This window comes from Corvus brachyrhynchos, unplaced genomic scaffold (assembly GCF_000691975.1).
Source record: "Corvus brachyrhynchos isolate BGI_N302 unplaced genomic scaffold, ASM69197v1 scaffold1359, whole genome shotgun sequence".
Classification (NCBI taxonomy): domain Eukaryota; kingdom Metazoa; phylum Chordata; class Aves; order Passeriformes; family Corvidae; genus Corvus; species Corvus brachyrhynchos.
In genome coordinates this window covers 39,511-60,468 of record NW_008240086.1, presented here as the reverse complement: position 1 = coordinate 60,468, position 20,958 = coordinate 39,511, and the positions used below count along the sequence as shown (strand labels likewise).

Here is a 20,958-nt window from a genome sequence, read left to right as displayed (position 1 = left end):
TTTCTTGCTACCTGTTTGTCCATTCCTAATCTGTCTCCCCATCCTCCTGCAGCTGGACAGAGGCCTCTGGAGGAATTTGAGCTCTGCCTTCCTGATGGTGATGTAACTGTTCATGGAGCTGTAGGAGCTACTGAGCTTACCAATACAGCAAAGACAGGTGAGAATCTTACATAGATGAGGTCAAATGGATTTCATCTGCCTTGCCATCAGTTAGCCTTGTTTGGCTGAACAGAATTTTCTCCCTCAAGCTTTCATTCTGTAATGCTGTGATTTACCTCCATCTGAATTAGGGGAATAGCTCAGCACTCCAGATCTAGTTACACCCAGGCTGTTGCTTCTGTTGTGGTAAAACTGTGGTTAATATAGTCATCAACTCAAATGGAAGTAAATTTTAAGAGATTTGTAGCATAAACACTTGGTTTATTTAAATTTCTTCTCTATTAACTGTGATGTATAACTCCTGCCACCATTGTGCTCTGACCAGAAAGCCATTAACTTAGGAATGCTGTGGGGTATATACAGGCTAATATTATGAAAAAATGTTGATGTGTTGATTTGTATGTACTGAATAGAACTGATGGATAAGATTCTGTATGTCTTGACTGTTACATTAAAGGATACAGACTGTTAAAAACAAAGGTTTCCATAACCAATTTTTACAGATTTTTCTTAATCAGTACAGGGAAAACTTTAGTCAAGTGGCTGGTTTTGGTTTGGGTTTTTTTTCCCCACAATGAAATTTCTTTCTTTTTTGAATAAAAGGCAAGAAATTATTTTTGTTTAAAGACAGCCTTGTATGTATGGATTGCATACATCCAGCTAATATTTAGGTGTAAGTAGCTAGCCTGTGCAGGACCTGTAAAGGAGAAACCAATGTGTAAATTGCCATGGTACGTCATGATAAATACAACTTCTCTCCAATGAGGCTGAAAGGTGTTGATTTTAAGTCCACTGACAATATTCCAAAAACTAATCTAAGTCTTATTCTATCTATATAACATCTCAGATGTGCCATATATCCTAAAATTGGAGTCTCATCCACACACCACTTGCTGGCCTGGTAGAACACTCTACCTGTTAGCACCCAGCTTCCCTGACAAACAGCGCTGGGTCACAGCACTGGAATCAATAGTGGCAGGTGGGAGAGTTTCCAGAGAAAAAGCTGAGGCTGATGCTGTGAGTATAAAAGTTTCATTTAATAATAAAATATTCTGGGAGGGAGCAGAGTTTTGAAAAATATTTTTTCAGTATTTGACATACTGAGGTTTAACTGAAGGTAAGTTATTGCTTCTGCCTCATAATATGAGCACCAGGAGCCAGTTCACTGTGAGACTGATGCTATGTATTACAATACCCTTCTTTAGACTTGGGGAGTGTAGTAAGAGGATCCCAAAATACCTCTGTAATTCCAGCAGGGGAAGGAAGAGCAGTTAGGACATGGTTTTAGTCCAGTCTCATAAGGTACCACATGGAATGATCAAACCTTAAAAGAAGCAAAAACTCCCTCCCCTCCCATTCTTAGAGAGTCAGAAGTTTTATGTTTCTTGTTGTGTGGGGAGGTGTGCGCTTTTTAGTTTAAGTTTTATTCCTAATAAGAGGTTAAACAGATTTGCTTAGGTTTTGGATAGCCTTTCTCATATTGTTACACTGATGACTCTCTATTTTCTGGTAAAGGGAGATTGGATTCTATGGCATTGCATAAGAGAATGTTAGCTCTGGAGGTACGAAATATGTGACTGCAGGAAATCCTCTTTTTTTCTCAGGCTCACATTCCTTTTGTCTCTGAGAAAAATACATGCTCCCACCAACATTTATACTTTTCTTTAAATCCTTCCCCTTGGAAAATTCCACTGCTCTGTTGTAGGACATTGGGGAAAATGGAAAGGATAGAGGCAACAGTGGGTTCTGTCTGAATTTTGGATAATTCTGATCAGTTCCCCTTACTGCGTTTAAGGTAGATAAAAGTTTACTAATTCTTTTGTAGGAGGCATCCCTGCAACTTTTAGCTTTCTGAGAAAAAGAAATCTGTGCCAAGCTTTTTGCTTGTCTGAAATTATGACCTCACATTGTTAAAATACTCACAGATAAAGAGATGAAGATTAACTCAACAAGAAAAACAAAATTTTTGTCATTTGCAGAAACTGCTGGGGAACTCCCTGCTGAAGCTGGAGGGTGAAGACCGTTTAGATATAAATTGCACAATGCCCTTCAGTGACCAGGTAATGGTCTTGTTCACTTGGGTCTTTCTCAGTAGTGGATAATTGATTCAGGGAAACGGTATCTTGATGGCAATATGTGTAATTATGCACTTATTTGTGGGTTTGATTTTTCTCTTCACTGCTAAAGAGTGTCATGCAAGTTGCTCTTGGAGCATTCTTTGTTCTCCTCATGTAGTGCTATTTTTTCCCCTGTTGTAGGTAGTACTGGTGGGTGCAGAAGAAGGTCTCTATGCCCTGAATGTACTGAAGAATTCCTTAACACACATTCCAGGAATGGGTGCTGTCTTCCAAATTCACCTCATCAAAGATCTGGAGAAGCTACTCATGATAGCAGGTACAGGGCTGTGTGTTCCCATTGGCTCTGCAGTGGCTTTGTGCTGCCAGGTCCTGCTTGCCTTTGGATTCATTCCAGGCTTTTGTCTGGTTTTTTATCAGCAAATTGTCAGGAATTACTTGCTGTGGTTAACAGAGTCTTGTCTGAGGCTGGCTGGCAAGGGATTATGTGTGTGAATGAAGGCTCAGTTAAACCTTCATGAGAAGGTGATTTCAGAGCTGAGGGAGGGAAGAACCAGAGACAAAACATTTCCAGGTTAGAGGTCAGTTGTCATTTTAAGTTCAATTTAAAAAGTGTTGAGCTAATGAGTGAACATCTCTTCGTAATTATTGCATAACTTTTTTAATGTAATTAACTCTTTGAGGACTGCTAGGTGATCACTGACATAGGGGCATAGGGCCAACTCTTATCCTCTCTTGCCCTGTAACAAAGCTGGGACTCCTGTCACGATTTAAGATTACTTTATGAAAGGAACACCAGCTTTAATCTCTCCATCTGTGGTTTTCCAGAGATAATCCTTCCCACACAGATGTAGGCATGCTGAACATTATCATGTATCTTCATCTGAAAGCCCAAATTATCAAAGTGTCTATATGACGTTTGTAGGGAATGAAAAATAAATTCTCTCTCTTGTTCTGCTTGTTTTGTGGTTTTTTTTCCTGGTAAGGATTTAAGATGTCCATGGTTTATTTGTGTCAGGGTGGTAGAGAACAAAGCAAATCTCAACATAATGAGAAGGCTGTGTTAGTCTGTCACTGGACTTCTGAGAGGAATTGGCCTTGGGCTATAATGCAATTCATTAGGGCAGTTCTTGGAAGTCCCTTACCAGTTCTGTTGGCACAGAGTGATTAAAACATCTTTTACTTGAAGAAGTTCTGAAGGGCAAAATAAAACTTCCTGGCTAATTTTGAATAGTGTCTTAATGAGGCCACAATTACTCTGTTCTGCTAACTTCAGCAACACTAATAATCTATGCAGAGAATTGCTGTTCTTCTGGTGGATTTACTGCCTGTTGTGGGGTTGGGTTTTTGTAAGTTTTCTGTTTCAGTTTGAATAGGAATAATATGGAATGAATTCTACATGGTACCTTGTGACTGTTTGCACAGTAACAGCCTGTAACAATGAGCTGCTTGTTTAGGTAAGACTTCGGTAGAGAATAGGGAGTTCTCCCTTGATGAAATGCAACCTTTTTTTGTTTCCAGGAGAAGAAAGGGCTCTGTGTCTTGTTGATGTAAAGAAAGTGAAGCAGTCATTAGCCCAGTCTCACCTCCCAGCCCAGCCCGATGTCTCACCAAATGTCTTTGAGGCTGTCAAAGGATGTCACCTTTTTGCTGCTGGCAAAGTAAGTTACAGCTCCCTCGTGCCCCCTGACCACCTGTTATACTGCTCTGAGTTTAATATTAACCAAATCAGCATCTTCATTCCACTGGCAACACATCCAAGGTCTATATTCTTGTTTTGAATATTTTTCTTCAAATAAGGAGAATGTATGGGCTGAAGGGAGGCTGAGCTGGAGACAGAATGGGGGATCTGGTGCTAATGTGGAGCAATTCAGTCAGGATGCCATGATGGTATAGCCTAAACTGCTAGGTAGTAAGAAATCCAGCATAGCATGGTACTACTGTCTCCTCACTATTGACTGTAATTTTGAGATTTTTAGTTAGTGAATTCTATCCAGTCTTTGTTCTTGAATGTCATGCTTCCAGGCTAGCAAATTTCCTTAGGTGTTTGTGTCACTTTAATTCTAGACATTTACACGGGTTATTGGTTTTAGTGTGGAGCATTAAACCACAGCCAAAATTCTCATTAACAATTACTTCTATGGCCTACCTTGGTAACAAACTGAACACCACTCATTTCAAAGTGATGCTTAAGGCAAGTTTCAGGGGTTAAAATATAGATCTAACATATTTCAATTTGTCAATCCCTTTTCTGTGGGAAACTTTCTAATTTTTTCTTAATGTCTTTCAAGCATAAAAGAAATCATAGAAGCCATTTAAATTCACGTTCTTTTTTGAGAATGTGAAGAGGCTTTTCATTATTTCATGAATTCACAGTAATTACCCTATTAAAAGACGTACTTGCTTATCTCTTCAAAGTTCTTTTTGTGGCAAGAGGTGGTTCTCAGATCCATTTCACATGCTCAGCAATAGAATTTACTTTATTGCCATCCTGAGCTATGCTTGTTATCTTCCTTACAGGTTGAGAACAGTCTTTGTATCTGTGCAGCCATGCCCAATAAAGTGGTGGTTCTGCGATACAATGAGAGCTTAAGCAAGTTCTGTATCAGAAAGGTGAGTTTAGTAGCTCCCTGCAATAGCTGAGGTAATTCACATAGTGTTCTAAGCCTTTGCTTTGGAGCAAACATCTAAAACCTTTCTGTGTGCATGAGAACATTTGTTTGCCAGCTAAAATAATAACAAATTGAACCGTGCACTGACTCAAAGTGGAGTAGGCAGAAATTTCCTTTAATAAGAGCTGACATTTTTGGAGAGATGCAGAACAGAACTGTGATTTTTTTTGAGATATTGGACTGAGCTGTCATCATATCCTCAGAGATCTCTCCTCAGGACAAAATGTTTAAATACTACCTGCCTTAAAACAGGCTGGTGCCCAGAAACTCATGTCCTCTCCTATTCACAAATTAAAGGATGCTCCAGTCGAACTACAACTCCCTGGGAGATTCTGCAGGTGACTTTGAAGGCACCAGTTAATTTTACAGTGTGGCTGAGGCTGTTATCCCTGAGTGCTATGTGGGCACTGCTGGAGGGAAGCAATGGGCACAGTCATGCAGATCTGGGCTCCTCAGGAGGAAAGCCATAAATAATGGAGATCTCGGCACAAACAATGTGGATGCCAGCTAACCTGGAATGTGTACAAGCATTGTAGCTGATACCAACTCCTGCTCACAGCAGGGAACGCTGAGGGTGTATAGCCCTTCCTCTGACAGGGGTTACATGCAGAACATGCAAAAGTGTGTTTTAGCGGGCAGGTTTTCCCTATCTCCACTAATCCAGACAACTGAATTTAGATCCTAACAAGATGGCAGCAAGCCCAGAATATGCTTTTCTTTCCTGCCAACTAAATTTCCAGATAAAGTAGGATTTATGCAAGGAATCTTGTCCTCAGAAGATCTCAGGATCTGTGTGTTGTGTCAGGCTAGCCTGCAGAGCTATCCCAGCTGTTCAGTCACAAGGCAGGTCTTGGTGGGCATCTCTCTGTCATTGTACAAAGAAGGAAGGAAGGAAGATTGGCTGTGACCTACTGTAAACAGGGAGCTGCTCAATACTGCTCCAGAAAACTGAGCTGCAGAGCAGAAGAACGTCTTCCAGAACAGTATATTCTTCCAAAAGGAAGGGGATCTTATTAGGGTTAGCACCTCAAGGCGAGTTGATATGCAAGTCTACATTCAAGCATCACTTCCAACAAAACAAAACTTTCTTCTAGCAAGAGTTTCTGTCCAGATGCTTTTTAGAGGCTCTTAGGGCCTTTGAGGTTGCCATCTCTCTCCCTTTTGAAAGATAAATGTAGCAATATACAACCTTCCAGACTGAGCACTATCTGTAAGCTGGTACAGGGAACTAATATCTGTCCATACTGTCCTTTTTTCCAGGAGATTGAAACCTCTGAGCCTTGCAGCTGTATCCATTTGACCACTTACAGCATCATCATTGGCACCAACAAGTTCTATGAAATTGAGATGAAGCAGTACACACTGGAGGGTAGGAGACAATTCCTGAGGAATGTTCCAAGTGGCTCCACAGGTTCTTTTATAGGGCTTTTCGAAAGCAGTTTAGGAAAAAAGGTTGGTGCAAATCAAGGTGTTTTTCTCCATTCTCTTTGCAGAGTTTTTGGATAAAAATGACCACACTTTGGCCTCTGCTGTGTTTGCTGCTTCCACCAACAGTTTTCCAGTCAGTATCATCCAAGTGAACCCAGCAGGGCAGAGGGAGGAGTATCTGCTGTGTTTCCATGGTAAGTGGTGCTAGTGTTGTACCACTCCTGTTCTCTGAGCTGCAGTGCTGTTGAATTTTGCACAACCTGCTTTGGCTTTCTCCATGCCTGTGGATCAGTTGCTGAGTGTAGACTTCTGTGCCTGAGGGAAGGACCACAAGCAGTGTGTTAAGTGCAAACAGGTGTTTGATTACCCTGATAAGGTGTTCAGGGGCTCTCAGATTGGGCTTTGTCTGGTTTCCATGCAGACAGGTGAGAGTTTTTAACCTTCTTGTGATTAAGTAAGAGAGGGTGTTACTTTTTTCTATAGCTGCTTTTGTTGCCCTCTTAGATACTGTCATGAGAATGCACACATCTTCAAAAGCCCACTAGCAGTAATTTTGGGTGAGTAATGGTAGGAGTCTCATCACCTTCCCAACTGTAGATTAAATAATAACCTTACCTTAGCTGGAACAAAGAGACCTAGAATTGCAGCACCTTTTGGCCTGGCAGTATTCCTACATCTAACCAATTCCATGGCATTTAGAGTAATTCATGGCACTCTGGGATTTGCAGGATGTCCCTGATAAAAAGCCCAGGAACAATTGCCTTTGTCCCTTCAAAATAAATGAATAAAATTCAGGCCAATGCTCATGACATGATGTGACCTCTCTTGGCAGAGTTTGGTGTCTTTGTGGATTCCTATGGAAGACGCAGTAGGACAGATGACCTGAAATGGAACCGCTTGCCCTTAGCTTTTGGTAGGTGTTGAGGGACATTCCCTTGGATTATGGAAATTACTGAAACCAGGAAGCATCCTTGTGGAATGGGTAGTCTGCACTGAGCCCTTCTGTCTCCTTTTCCCTCTCCCAGTTCTTCCAGAAGCTATGGATCTTTTTCCCACGATTTAAGCTCACTATAAATCCAGATGGCAAACCTTCTGAAATATAAGCCATTTAAGGAAAACTAAACCAAAGTTCCATTTCCTTAATGTTCCTAGTCTGACACTGATTGAACTGGCTAGTGGAATTTTTAACCATGCTCTAAGTTTCTGAAATAGTGAAGAATATGAGGGCTACATATTCTCCCTCAAGCCTTTTGGCACTGCCTAATGAGATTTTTTTCAGTTAATAGTCTGGCTTTAATGCCTTTTTTATGATACTTTGGTTAGTAAAGTCCTTGAGACACGGTTTCAAAGCAACAATTCTTTAAGCTTGCATCTCCCCACTTAGTGTCTGTGTCATTACATAAAATGTATTCTTTAGTTTTCCCACAGGGCTGTCAGTCTCTCTTGTGCTTGCTGTTGTGTTTTAGAAGTTTTTAATAGAGAATGTATTCTGTGTTTTTTCCTGCTTTTGCACTGCTCCTTCAGCCTACAGGGAGCCCTATCTGTTCGTGACCCACTTCAATTCCCTTGAAGTGATCGAGATTCAGGCACGAGCTTCTCTAGGGTAAGTTGTTCTCTTTTCATTCCTTTGAACAGCCTGTTTTGCATAAATATACGAACTTGCCAGGAAAAGGTACTGTGCTGCTACTGTAATGGACTTTTTCCTGCAATTTTCCCCAGAACTCCAGCACGAGCCCACTTGGAGATACCAAACCCACGGTACCTTGGGCCTGCAATCTCCTCGGGAGCGATCTACTTGGCCTCCTCCTACCAAGACAAGCTAAGGGTGATCTGCTGTAAAGGCAATCTGGTGAAGGAGACCAACAATGAGCAGCAGCAGCAGCACCACAGAGGCTCCTCTGCCACGCGCAGGTATGGTGACATCAGGGTGTCATGGTGACATCGGGGTGTTACAGTCCCTGGGTGCCTCAGGAGCAAACTTCCCTCCTGATGCCTTTTCCCCTGGCATGGTGGGATGCCCTTGTTCTGTTCCTAGAGGCTGATGACAGCCAGTTACTGTAATGCTGGAATAGAGTCACTAATGGCTTAACATCCAGAAGGAAACAAACAGCAGCTCTAGGAAGATGTGGATAATCTCCATAAAAGCTTTGTGACCTTGTGCTGGTTTGCTTTGTTGTTGTGATAGAACTCTGGCTTCAAAGCTTTTTGAGCTCAGATGCTGTTGATTATTACACTAAACACGGCTTGGCTGTAACAAGCTGTAAAGCAAGAGCCCCCTTCTATCAAATAATGAGTGTGCCTTAGGGAGACAGTGCTGGAAAGTTGTGATGTGATACACAGGTAATTAGATACAGGGGCTGATGGTGCCACAGTGTGCACATGACACTGAGAAATTGAGGCTTGTAGTTCATCCCAGCCTGACCTGAATATCCCTGAGCTACTGAAAATTGTGTGAAAACACATATATCAAATTTTAGTGTATTTTTATATGGAAAAATGTATGGCTGGAGTGTATGAAAAGGTGGTGTTCTCTGGCCTGTTCCGTACACGACTTACATTGGCAACTCATTAAGGCACTTTGCCAGCGTGGCTCATGTGATGGATACTCCAGCTACCAAAATATCTCTGCATTTTCCATCTTGGCTCAGGGAGGGGCTGATGCTTCTCACCCGAAGGCTGGGGGTGTTGGGGGAAAAGTTACATTTTTGCTAAAAGAAAATGTAATGGGAGGTTTTTGTCACTCAGCAGTTCATATCAATTCTTTTTGAATGACAGCAGCCCGAACAAGAGAGGCCCTCCCACGTACAATGAGCACATCACCAAGCGGGTGGCCTCCAGCCCAGGGCCTCTGGAAGGGCCAAGCCACCCCCGGGAGCCCAGCACACCCCACCGGTACCGTGAGGGACGGACAGAGCTGCGCAGGGACAAGTCCCCGGGGCGACCTCTGGAGAGGGAGAAGTCTCCGGGCCGACTGCTGAGCACCCGCAGGGAGCGGTCCCCGGGACGACTGTTCGAGGATAGCAGCCGAGGGAGGGTGCCTGTGAGTGGGGCCAGAACTCCTCTTGCTCAAGTCAATAAGGTAAGTCAGGAGCCTGCAGAACATGTCTGTTCTCAGGAAAAGGCTTGTATGTACTGCAGAAGGGCTGGTGGCACTGGAAAGCACAAGAGCAGATCAAATCTCACCTGCCTGCTCCTCAAATTCTGTTGGAACAGAGCCCACAGGGTTTCATGCACTGGCCTTGTGTCCACCTGCCCTGGGCTGGTTCTGGGACTGCAAAGCTGATGGACACTAGAATGGGCTGAAAGCAAAGGTGCATTTACTAGCAAGTGATAGAGGATTTGAAGGGGAATAATGTCTGGAGCACCGGGAATGTGGGAGCCTGCTGTGCTCAGAGTGATGCTGACAGTGCCTGCCTTTGTCAGTGTTTATGGATGACAGGAGCCCTGGCTCTGTGGGAGCAGCAGGGGATGCACTGCTGCCAGCACCTTGTGCCTGGGAGAGAAGTATCTGTGACTTGTAACTTGCCCTTTTATTTCCCTGCCAGGTCTGGGACCAGTCTTCAGTGTAAGTCTCAGCGAGACGAAGTTACTCATCTTTACCTGCAGGAAAAAAAGAAAATGGACTGAGTATATGCACTCCATCTGTCTGCAGCCCAGTTCCCAAACAGCATTCCTGGGCCCAAGCTCGCTCTGCAGTGGGAGCCGTGATGCTTTTGAAGACCGTTCACAGCTCAGTTAATTTCTCTGTGCTTTTCTGCACTCCTGTTTTTGCACTTTGTACTACTGTTACTCTTTCAAGCAGTTCATTAACTTTTTGTATCCACTTTAGTCCCTAGTAGTTCATCCCGGAAATGGGACTAGTGTCCTGCCCCAGGTCATCACTGTGGTTAGCACCCCTTAACAGAGAGTTGGTCATAGTTCTGAGATGTGCTGGGAGCCCCTGATGGCCTGGAAACAGAAGGGCCAAGGTGAGTGAGTCTTTCAATAGGAACTGTGGTTGGATGTTCTCCACAGAACACAGGAAAAATTTCTTTGGATTAGCCTGTTCACCTGCCACTTCTGAAAATTATTTTGTTCTCACTAAAATTGCTTTAGAGCAGCTCTGATGGGGAGGGAAGAATGCTGCTTTACCTGACCCCTCTGCCGAGCCCTGAGACAAAGTGCATTACCTACAAGCTACTGGGTTGTAAGACTTTATCCAGGTCTTCTGCATGACAGTTCAGTGCATGCTGCTGCACCATCACTGGCTGCTCTCTCCTTTTAGGTTGCTTTGCTGAGTAGTGTATTGTACCTCACTTGTAAATTAACTGAAACCTTTAGATTACGCTGCAAAATAGCCGTTAATTACTCTAGAAATTTGGCACCGAAGAGTTAATAAGCCTTATTCTATGACAAGAATTACAGTCACTCCTCTCAGCACTGGACATGGTCTCTTCAGCAGAGTCCTGCCAGCCTCAGCTCCCCAGGGGGAGCAGCCCAGGCTGGCTCCTCCTGTGAGCTGGAGCTTGTCGTGCAATCAGATCCGGTGTCTTGGCACAGGACACTCACGGGGAGCAGCTTTGGCAGTTGCTGACACACTTTTGCTTCCCTGTGTCTGACCTCGAGCCTTTTATTGCTTCCTATTCTCTTCTGCTGTGAACATGAAGCAGAGAGCAAATGATTTTCAAAGCAGGTTTTGACCATTCACTCTGCAATAGCAACATTCTAAGTGAACAATCATGTTCTTTACAACTGGAAAGAGCAAAACTGCAGCCAATCTTCCCTTGGCGCCACACTAAAATTTCTGCTAGTCCCTTGCAAGCCTGTGCTAACCTGTTCTAGAAACCCATCAAAATTCCAATGCCTTGTCGATGTCCTTTGGCGAGTTTCATGAATATTGTATTCTGTTCTCGTCTGTTGGGTTATTTTCAGTCAGATGATTTGGCAGGAAATTTGCTGAAAGTTTTTCTCTCCTGGTCTGAATATTTTGAAAGGTCACTGAGATCAGTCTTTAAATCTTTGCATCTCATGGAAGATCTTCAAGACCTCAGAAATGGGCTTGTTGAGTCCTGAAAGTGTGTATCTCGTGTCTTGTTCGTGAAATGCTTCCTGCTATAGAAATAGCTCAAAGGACTGTACATATTTACAAGAAACTTTATATTCGTAACAAAAGGGAATTGAATTGGTTTCTACTTTTTTATTGTAAACTGTGCGTTTTTCAACACTAGCTTTTTGTTTTACTGGTGGTTGTGGACAGCCATCTTCAGACACTGGAGGAGCCTCCCCTCAGTCCTCCTCACTCCCATGAAGAAATATTGTAACATTAAATTGCAATTGAAGCTTATTAGCATAAATGAGATTTTAGGTCTCTAGAAGTACAGGATTTTTCTTCATTACCTTTTTATTATTGACAAGGGAGGGAACCAGAGGGACAGTTCAGAGGGACAGTTCAAAGCTCCACCTGGAAAGTATTGAACTTTGTTGTTGAACAATAACCAAATAAAACAAATAACTATCTTGACTGGCATGGTGAAATGACGGCTTCCTTCTCTCTAGAGTGCCCCTGCCCCTCCTGCCCTGCCCCTGGCTCTGGGGCTGGGGAATCCTGGGTGTCACACCTGACCCAAGAGCAAACCCTGGCAATATTTACCATTTAATACTCGTCATTCCCTGAACAAGTAGCATAAGTGGCTTCACAAACCCCAAGTATGTTGACATGCTTTAAACCAGGTGGATTTATCTGAGTACTTCACTAGAGCAGCAGTCAGCTGCAAGCACCTACAGCTAAATCCTGCCTCACCAGTGAGACAGGCAGAGGTGAAGCACCTGTGAGTATCTGGGAAAACAGTCTTGCCCTAGTAAATGACCCCACACATCTTGAGCTGGAAAAAAGGCATCTTAATTAACAACAGTGTGATCTAATGCCAGGTTTGGGACTTATCCCAGCAGTATACTGGGAGCAAAGCAGCGGGAGATAGTTCCTCATCCCACTGCTGTAACATGCTGGTGCTTTAAGGCCTAATAGCTGCAACTTTAAAAAAAGACCATTCACAAATCCAGTCAGATTGAGTACAACCTGCAGAGTTACTGTACAGCTCAACTTACACCTGCTGGGAAAACTTGCTAGATCAGACTTAAATGTAAATACATCTATTTTTAACTGAACTAGTTTTTACAGGGTCTGAAGTATTCTTTCACAGGAAGAGGTTTTTAATATGCACACTGCTGCCTACAGTAACTTAATTTGTTCAGTGTTTTTGGTTCTGTGCACATACCCACCCCCTCAGCCCCGAGAAAGGGCTTGTTGGAGGCTGTGGGGGTGGGTTACTAATGGCTCCTCTTACGTTTTGGTCTACATGACATTCTCCATGAAAATGCTCTACACATCAACCCCGAGCTGCTTGATTTATCTATTGTGCCTACTATGATGTATATGATGAAATGCTGACTTGTTCAATGTTCCTTTATTTCTTTTACTGTGCACAAACAATACTTATTTAAAGCTCATTGTTGCAGTCCTATGATGCATGATCTGAGTTGTAACAAAACTAAATTAATCCAGAAACTGGTGGAGTAAAAGAAAATTAATTATTTAGTGAGCTTTTTGATTCCCAAGAACCCTGCACAAATCCAGGTCAGCTTGACCCCCACATGCTGTGCTGAACTTCAGGGGGTCAGGGGAGGGTAGGGAGCTCTTGTTATGCCTGTATTGGTTTACTCCAGGGTCCCCAAAAGTGACTGTAACAAAAGTGTCTGCACCTACCTTTAAAAAATGTGCTCTCCTAGCAACAGCCAAGAATAAACACAACAGCATAGACTGTGAGCTGTGGGTGGGGAATGTAAGTGAGCTAATAAACCCAACTCTTGATCCGGCTTTTGCCTTTGGAGGGATTTGATTCATCCCATTGCAATAAGGGAACACAAGAGTGATTAATCTAATTCATTCATCTGTCAAGCAGAAAAGGACCTAGCAAAAAAAAAACCAATAAGAAGACCCCAAACCCCAGCCCCCAACAAAAACCAAAACAACCAGCTTACCTCTTCCTTCATCCACCCTCCTGCTGGAGAGAAAGGAAGTTGGGGGGCTGAGAGTGGTAGTGGCTTACCTGAGGAAATCTGTGGCTCTTGAGACTGTTCGTTGAGGCCACAGGTGCCAGGGACCATCTCCTCTCCATCAAATGCTGCTTGTGGCTGGAGAGCCCTGGGGGCAGCTGTGCTTGGTCAGCCGTGGGCAGGGAAAGGTGCAGCTGAGGGAGGGTCATGCCTGCAGGCTGTCACACAGCCTGGGCCCCCACCCTGGTCTCCCCCCTGGGCCTCCCAACTCTTTCGGGGCTGCAAAAGCTGATGGTGCAGTGGCAGCTGCAGTTCCTGTGCTGAGCCCTCTGCTAGCTGAGACAGGGCCAGGGACTACAAACCAAAAATCAAAATTAAAAACCCTCAAGCTTTCTACACAATAATTGTTCCTGTCCTGTGGTTCCACCATACCTCATGCACTGATGAAGAACATGGAGTACTCTGCAGGTACCAGCACTGACCACACTTCCCACAGCCTTAGCATTCCCTGGCGCTACTGGACACTGCAGAGGCACAGGCTGTCCCCTCACACAGCTGGACCTGACCCTGCATGAGCCTCTGACCCCAGAGAGTCACCCTGTTGAGGACAAAGACTTGGGGAAAAAGGTCTGCTTGAAGTGGCTGCTGGAACAAAGAGAAGCTGACAGGAGGCCGAAGGCCCCATCCCAAGCTTTCCAGCCCTAAGGGACTGTTGCTGGAGCTTTGAAGTAATTGGCCTCTTGTCCTTCCTCTAAACTTTACATCACAAATAAACATGAACACCTTGGTCTTCTTCACTAAGTGCAAGAGGATAAAGTGCTTCAAGCTGCACCGCTAAATGAAAAGCTTGCACAAACCACCAAGGCATAAAACTGCTATCAGGAAATCACTAACAAAATAACAATTCACTGAATGCAAGGTTACCAAAGATGGAAAAATAATAAGACAAGTCACCCACTTCTCTTGAAAATGTTTTATTTGTTTCTAAAGAGGCTGAAAACAAGAAATTCTGTAGTTCAGAATACCAAATACTATCCACAACACAGAATGAAGAAAGTTTTCAGAGAAAACCATTGCACCAGACCCAGATCTACTTAGCTACTGAAGATACTGCAACAAGGCTGGTGAACAGACCCCAGGATGGCAAAGCACCCTCCTGCTGTGGCTCGCTCCACTCCATGCTGGCTGCTGCACTCTGTCCCCACTCAGACTCCTCACAGACTTGTGCGAAGTGCTTTCCCCCACAGTGGGATGGGGCTGGTTGTCATTGGCACAGTCACAGTGACCCAGGCACCAAAACGAGCCAAGGAAGGGCCCAGCAGGGCCCCTCCAGCACTGGTTCCTCCCAGGCAGGCCCAGGGTACACTGGCAGCAGGTTTGCATTAATGTTGCATTTGTTTTGGGATAAAACAGGCTGTCAACACCGAGGACAGGCAGCCTGGCATTACTATAATCACTTAGAAAACAGAAACAGAATAAAAAGTTGCCCAGCTCCAGCCCTGGGCACAGCAGGCTGTAGTGCTGCTGCATCCAGCACACTGCAACTGCTGACACTGAGGGGCAAGTTTGGCCACTGGGACACAGGAAACTTACAGTCCCCTTCAGGCTGTTACTGAGGAACTAACTCCTAAACTGAACCCATTCATTTCCTTACAGCCACCCCTCCCAGCTTAAGGAAGTCTTCATCAGTGACAACAAGAGAAACTGGTTTCTAAAAGCAGATTACTGCAAGACACATTTACAATTTACAGAAAAATCCAGCCATTAAAAACAATTGTCTTTACCAGAAATTCCACAGGGGAAAAGATGTATTTCAGTTCTCATGAAGAGAAAAACTACAGAGCTATTCACAGTAGAAACAGTGCACCCCACTCTACTGTAAAATAATAATGAGCTTGTAGTGATTATGTTGCTGATTTTGCCCAGAAAAGGCTGCTACAAAAAGATCAATACTCACACTTACTTCAGCCAGGCAAGTTTGGAACTCATTACTGAAATAATGTTTGATAAGCAACAGAAGCAGTAATGAGCTTGCTTTTGCCAAGTATTATGCTCAAATCAGATTCCCCAAGAATCCTGAACTTTCTAGACTTTGGGCTGGCAGCTTCCCAGTCTGCCTCACTGCTAAAGCTCTTTGGTCTGTTGCTGCCTTCACATCATTCAGCCTAATTAAATTGGTCATTTTTTAACTGAGCTGACAAGCGGCACTGACACCTTTGCCACCTGTCTAGTTGCTGTGAAGCTGCCATTTCCAAGAACTTCCAAGGTGGGGCTAACAAAATAAGGGAAATACAGGAGAACCTGGAAGTCTCAGGAACAGTATGAAATCAGAGTTCGTTTGCTACAGCACAGAGCAGAAGTACATTTGGTTAAGTGAAGCATTTTTTTTCTGAGACTGCACTGGCCCAGAACAATTGGTCACAAATGACTGTGATGCTCATATCGGCTTGTACAGCAAAGTTGTCACGTATTTCTTCTTGTAACGGTGTGTAGCGCTAAGCACCATCACTCCATCCTACAGGGGAGGGAAAACAAGCATGTACCATGGTCAGACACCCAGGCTTCCCATGTGCAGGACATGCCCTGGCCTCTCACCTTGATGGAAAGTGCATACAGGTGGTTCAACATGACGTGGTTGGGTTCAGGGAGCAGAGCGGGATCGCACTGCAGAGAAGAGGGAGAGTGTGACAATAACAGAAGTCACAGTTCACACCCATCACAGCTGATGGGTGACAAACAGTATCTGTGACCAGCCATACCCCCAGTACATCACTGCTGCTCATGCTGAGTCCATCACAAACACAGTAACCATTTCAGAACCACCACAGATCCCTCTGGGTAAAACCTCTGCGTCGTCATCAGGACCATGAATCAGACTCTGATTACACCTTATCTGCTTCTGGTGTCTTAACAGTTGACAAGATTAAGGTTTTGGGAGGAAAACAGCAATATAATTTTCCATTTTAATGACAGTCAACTAGAAAAATAGATTTACTTCAGATGAATCCATCTGGACACGCATAATATGGAACTGACCAATACAATAACTTATCCTAAGGTTTTTCCTAAGCTGTCCCCTGCCTGTACTCAGATTTTTTCCCCATCTGCTCCCACCCTCAAGGGCATTATTTAGCAAACCAAAGTAATGTACTCACAGAAATGCCTGTGTCCTTGTTCAGGATGACCTGCAACAGGTGTGGAGGGAGAATGGGTGGAGATTTAAAGCGTTCCTCTGCCTTACAAACATAGGGCTCCTGGTGGTACGGTCCTGGGGGTGAACTTGACAGCTCTGCCAAAGCAATAGTAGATATTTTATCCTAAATACTTTTTAAGAACATCTGCTCTTTATAGGTACATGCAACCTAAGGGAATCAATGGCACTTAAGTATAACAACTGCAGCAGCTGGTGCAGTGCCAGAGGATCAGTCACTGCCCAAGAGGGGATTTAAGATGCCCAAAGCCTGACTTGAAACGAGCTGTGAGGTTTTGGGCAGCAGTTTTGAGGGCCCAACTGCACTTCAGAACTTCTCTGCCATCTCTGCCCAGCATTTCTCCTGCAAACACTCCACAGTGCAGGCTGTTCCTGCAAGGGAGGTACAAAAGCATGGGATGCACCCATGAAGGGCAACTACTCCTCCTGTACAGAGACTGGGCTGTGGAAAGAGCCCTTCAGAGTCCAATCAGGACTACAGCATGTGGGGCAAGGCATCAGCTAGAATCTCCTCTTGGCCTGTCCCACAGATAACACTTTCTCCAAAAAGGCTTTGTCCAGGGCAAAGTTGTACAGAGCAAAACCCACCCAAACACACCTCCTGCCTCAGGTCCAAAGGTCTTCTGAAGGAGGATGTAAAGTACTATTTCAGTCATGGACTCCATCCCTACAAAGCTCAGTAACAAACAGGGCAAGGCTGACCTCAGACACAGCTCAAACTAAACCCCACCTCTTCTGTTACACTACAACTTGGAACTTAAGGCAAATATTCTAAGACATAGATAATTTATACTACACTGTGAGGATATGATACACTCCTGAGCCTGTGTTAGCACTGAGATGCACCTAATTTCTCCCTCTTAAAGTGCAACTTCTGACCCCCTCAGCCATCTCCTTAGCAGAGGAACACTGAATTCGGAGCAATGTAGGCTGTCAACACTGGTTTGATGTGGTAAAGCAGAGACTGATCCACCAATGACTGCCCTAAACCCAGCGATTGCACACAGCAGGGGCAAACAGTTATTAAGCACCCATGACTTCCTCCTCATCACATCTGTGTTGCCTTGTCAGAGGTTTCCTCTTCTGTGCATTCCACATTCTTCCTTTGGGCATTTGTGATTCCTGCACACATCCACAGGGCCTGACACAAGTGGAGATTAATCTCTACTGGAGTTTTAACTCCAGACAAAAAGGAAAATGAAATTTTTATCAGCTCTAAAAAGTGTGATATAAAGTTACCAGTAAGCTCATACCAGACATGTCTGAACACTTTTGGGAGTCCACCATCAAAGCATCGAACACTTCAAAGTCAGTTTTCTTCACTTGGATGATGTTGTTGACAGTACCCAGTTGGCTGGTTACTACTGGCTGGCAAGAGGCAAGATACAAAAATCAGAATAAAGCAAGCCTGTGGGACTAATAGATTCTCAGAACTACACAATCAGCATTACCAAGAATGACGTATATTGCTTTTGAAATATGACAGAACCAGATCTGAAAACAGCTCAATGAGTGTTAGGTTAAGGGGAAGTGCAGGATTTTAAGGACTGGGAGGGGAAAATGCCAGTTGAACCTGCCAAGCCCACAGGGTTGCAGACAAGGCGAGGGTCAGGTCTGGGCTAGTTACCTGTGACACCAGGTCTGGACACTGAGTTCATAAGCATGTGGGGAACTTCTGGGCAGGCTGGGGTTAAAGCTCATTTTATAGCAGAGGAGGAAGAACAGGCCTGGTAGATTTTGGCACATTTACTGGACTATGAAAAGATCTAGAGCAGCAATAGCAACATCCTGGCACAGAGGGCCAGGACAGCACACAAGCTCTGGGCTGCCAGCAATGCTGCAAGTGCTCTAAAAGACAGTTTGGCACTACACAAGAAAAGCCTGGCATCACTTACAAACCAGTGGCCCAGAGATCCTGTCCCTCCTTGCATTTCCTGCCCTCTGAGCTCAGTTTGATGCTACTACCCAGGCCAGCAGGGATCAGAAACCTCTCTCACCAGCTTGAAAAGCCACTTTCTCCTCTTCAGATGTCTCAATCAATAACAGTGACTCAAAGCAAATGTTACCTCTGTAGGATCATGTGTCCACTGCCCATCCACAAAGAACTTGTACTGGTGCTCTCCTTCTGGCAGGTCCAGGATTGCCACAAAGTTATTGTGACTGGAATTTAAGACAATCAATCAGCCCTGCAATGTTCTGAAAAGTACACACTGATCTATAAACTGTGACACACACTGTGACACAAAGCACAAGCCTCCTCAATGTGCAAAACCTTAAAAAGGCACATTCAGAGAATCTCTGATGCAATCTAAAGGTAAAGAATCAAATTATGATTAATGCTCAGTGACAGTGAGTCCCTGCACATTCCTCACATCCCATAACTGGCACTGAGCTTTTGGAAAGTCACCCTCACATCTTCATGTTACTCGTTAGCACACGAGACCTCATTTATCTGCTGATGGAACAAGATCAGCTTTCTCATATTTCCTTGCCTTTCAGTATTTGCCATCAGAAATTGCATTTCCCAAATGCCCTTGAAATAAATGAACAATGAGCAGATAAAAGCAGCAGCTAGATACTTCTGGGTTACTTTGGGTCTGAATAGCTGCTGCTTGGCAATTTCCATACTCCTGGGCTGTGAACTCCCTGATTCTTCAGAAGGCTTTACCAGCATCTCAAAAATGATGCTGCTCCAAACGGCCACAGTCTCCGGACCCTTTGAGATGGTCAAAAGCCACTGACATGGCAAGGATGTGTCGAGACACTGTGCTTAGAACCAGCTCCCCTATCCACACCCCAGTCCCACTCTAGGCACAGATGGCACAACAGGGACTGTTTTGGGTTATCTGTGTGTTGTGCCCAGTGAACTGACACATTGGCTCCACTTCCACCCTGTGCCACCCAAGAATGGAAAAGTCAGATTGTCATCAAGGGTTTGAGGAGAGAAGCAGGACAGTGGTAAACTAAGCACAGTCCCATCTCTCAAGTGACCACCGTCCTCATGACATTGAGCACTCCCAGTCCATGGGGAACACCACTGCGGCAGCACTTCGTTACCTTCTTGTCAGAGGAATTTTACTCCAGTTGTTGAAGGACCCTGATAAATAAACTTCTTTCCCTCCTCCAGTCCAGCGAAAGACTGTGGGCCGAGCTTGGGTTGGGGTTTTGTCATTCACTTCCAGATCTTGCTGCCAAGCTAGAAATTCTTCTTTCTCCAATGGAGCCTACAAGCACAATGTCTCAATCAAAAAAGTTTCTTTCCTGGCAGACTTAGACAACCTGTGTCACACTGAACGCTTTTTTTGCCCTCAGGCATGATTCTCTAGCTTTCATCAGATGCAGAATATAAGCTGCATTTCTAGATGCCGTTCACAAGTTCAATTTGCACAAATTCCACAAGGTGTTAAAGCCTACCAAATTTGCAGGAAGAGTGGAAGGCAAAATAATGCCCCTCCCTCCCAGTTATACCTGCTTAAACATCAATTCACTCTCTCCTTGGCATGGGAAGGAAGGGGGATGGTCAGCTTTGTGTAAACACAGTAACAGAATACCTGCAGGTTGCAAACAGCCCCACAGCATTCCAAGCAAGCAATGCTGGGAGAACAAACCAGCAGTACCTTCATTTCCTCTGAATGGAACAAGTCTGCATCTTCAGGACTATCCATTAAGATTTTTGGTCTGTCATCCTCTTTGGTACTGATGGCTCCTCCTGAGCTGTCCCCTCGGGAGGCCTTGTGCCCATGGCGCTCCAGCCCCGCTCGCTCGCTGCTTGTGTTCCCCATTTTTATGGATCTAAAAGAGCAGGGAAAGCCAATTAGCACAGGTACTCCCGAAGCTGGAACACCAGCAGGCAGGAAAGAAAACTCATCAGTAGACTTGGTCTGTGTTTCTGAGTTGAAGAGCCTCAGAAACTTGATTAACCCATTGTAAAGCAATACCACACTCTGAATAAAGACACTAAATGACAGGTTTTAGCTTCTTCTGGTAATGTGCTACAGTTCAATACACGAGCACTTCTATCAGATTCAGCCACTCAAGAAGTTGACCAAGCAGGTCCCTGCCACACAGCTGTTGTGTCTTCCCAAGCTAAGGGCTTGCTCTTTGCCTTCTGCCTCCCCGTGCACTTCGCCAGCTGGAACACCAGGGGAAGTTTCTGCCAGAACGCTCCAAAACCAGCCTACATGAAATGTGACTTCGCTAGAATAACGTTATCTCACCCTGCTGAGGATGCTGAGAGCAGCTGAAAGGGGCTCTAAACACAGAACCACAGAATGTCCTGAGCTAGAGGGACCCACAGGGATCATCCAGTCCAGCCCCTGGCCCTGCACAGACACCCCAACACTCCCACCCAGTGCCTGAGAGCGCTGTCCAAACGCTCCTG

General features: G+C 44.6%; 2 protein-coding genes across 9 annotated transcripts in view; one reads left to right on the top strand and one right to left on the bottom strand.

Annotated features, from left to right (window-relative positions):
* CIT (citron rho-interacting serine/threonine kinase) overlaps window positions 1-12,905 on the top strand; it is a 69,324-nt gene extending 56,419 nt beyond the window's left edge. For 6 of the 8 annotated variants that reach the window (XM_017744738.1, XM_017744736.1, XM_008641639.2 and 3 more), the window contains 13 exons: window positions 53-157; window positions 1,007-1,176; window positions 2,139-2,219; window positions 2,418-2,553; window positions 3,756-3,895; window positions 4,755-4,847; window positions 6,167-6,275; window positions 6,400-6,528; window positions 7,167-7,247; window positions 7,859-7,937; window positions 8,054-8,245; window positions 9,110-9,413; window positions 9,880-12,905. In XM_017744738.1, the coding sequence (XP_017600227.1) occupies window positions 53-157; window positions 1,007-1,176; window positions 2,139-2,219; window positions 2,418-2,553; window positions 3,756-3,895; window positions 4,755-4,847; window positions 6,167-6,275; window positions 6,400-6,528; window positions 7,167-7,247; window positions 7,859-7,937; window positions 8,054-8,245; window positions 9,110-9,413; window positions 9,880-9,903 (1,643 nt within the window). In that variant the 3' untranslated portion in view covers window positions 9,904-12,905. The remainder of the gene's footprint in view (window positions 1-52; window positions 158-1,006; window positions 1,177-2,138; window positions 2,220-2,417; window positions 2,554-3,755; window positions 3,896-4,754; window positions 4,848-6,166; window positions 6,276-6,399; window positions 6,529-7,166; window positions 7,248-7,858; window positions 7,938-8,053; window positions 8,246-9,109; window positions 9,414-9,879) is intronic. The other 2 variants (XM_017744734.1, XM_017744733.1) reach the window with 1 other exon arrangement.
* Window positions 12,906-14,324: 1,419 nt separating this feature from the next.
* On the bottom strand, window positions 14,325-20,882 carry PRKAB1 (protein kinase AMP-activated non-catalytic subunit beta 1). Its single transcript, XM_008641638.2, has 7 exons — window positions 20,195-20,882; window positions 19,635-19,801; window positions 18,644-18,737; window positions 17,831-17,945; window positions 16,522-16,655; window positions 15,962-16,030; window positions 14,325-15,881 (listed from the first exon to the last, which is right to left on the bottom strand). The coding sequence occupies exons 1-7, from the start codon at window positions 20,357-20,359 to the stop codon at window positions 15,804-15,806; spliced, it is 822 nt and encodes a 273-aa protein (XP_008639860.1). The 5' UTR covers window positions 20,360-20,882; the 3' UTR covers window positions 14,325-15,803.
* Between the last annotated feature and the right edge of the window lie 76 nt (window positions 20,883-20,958).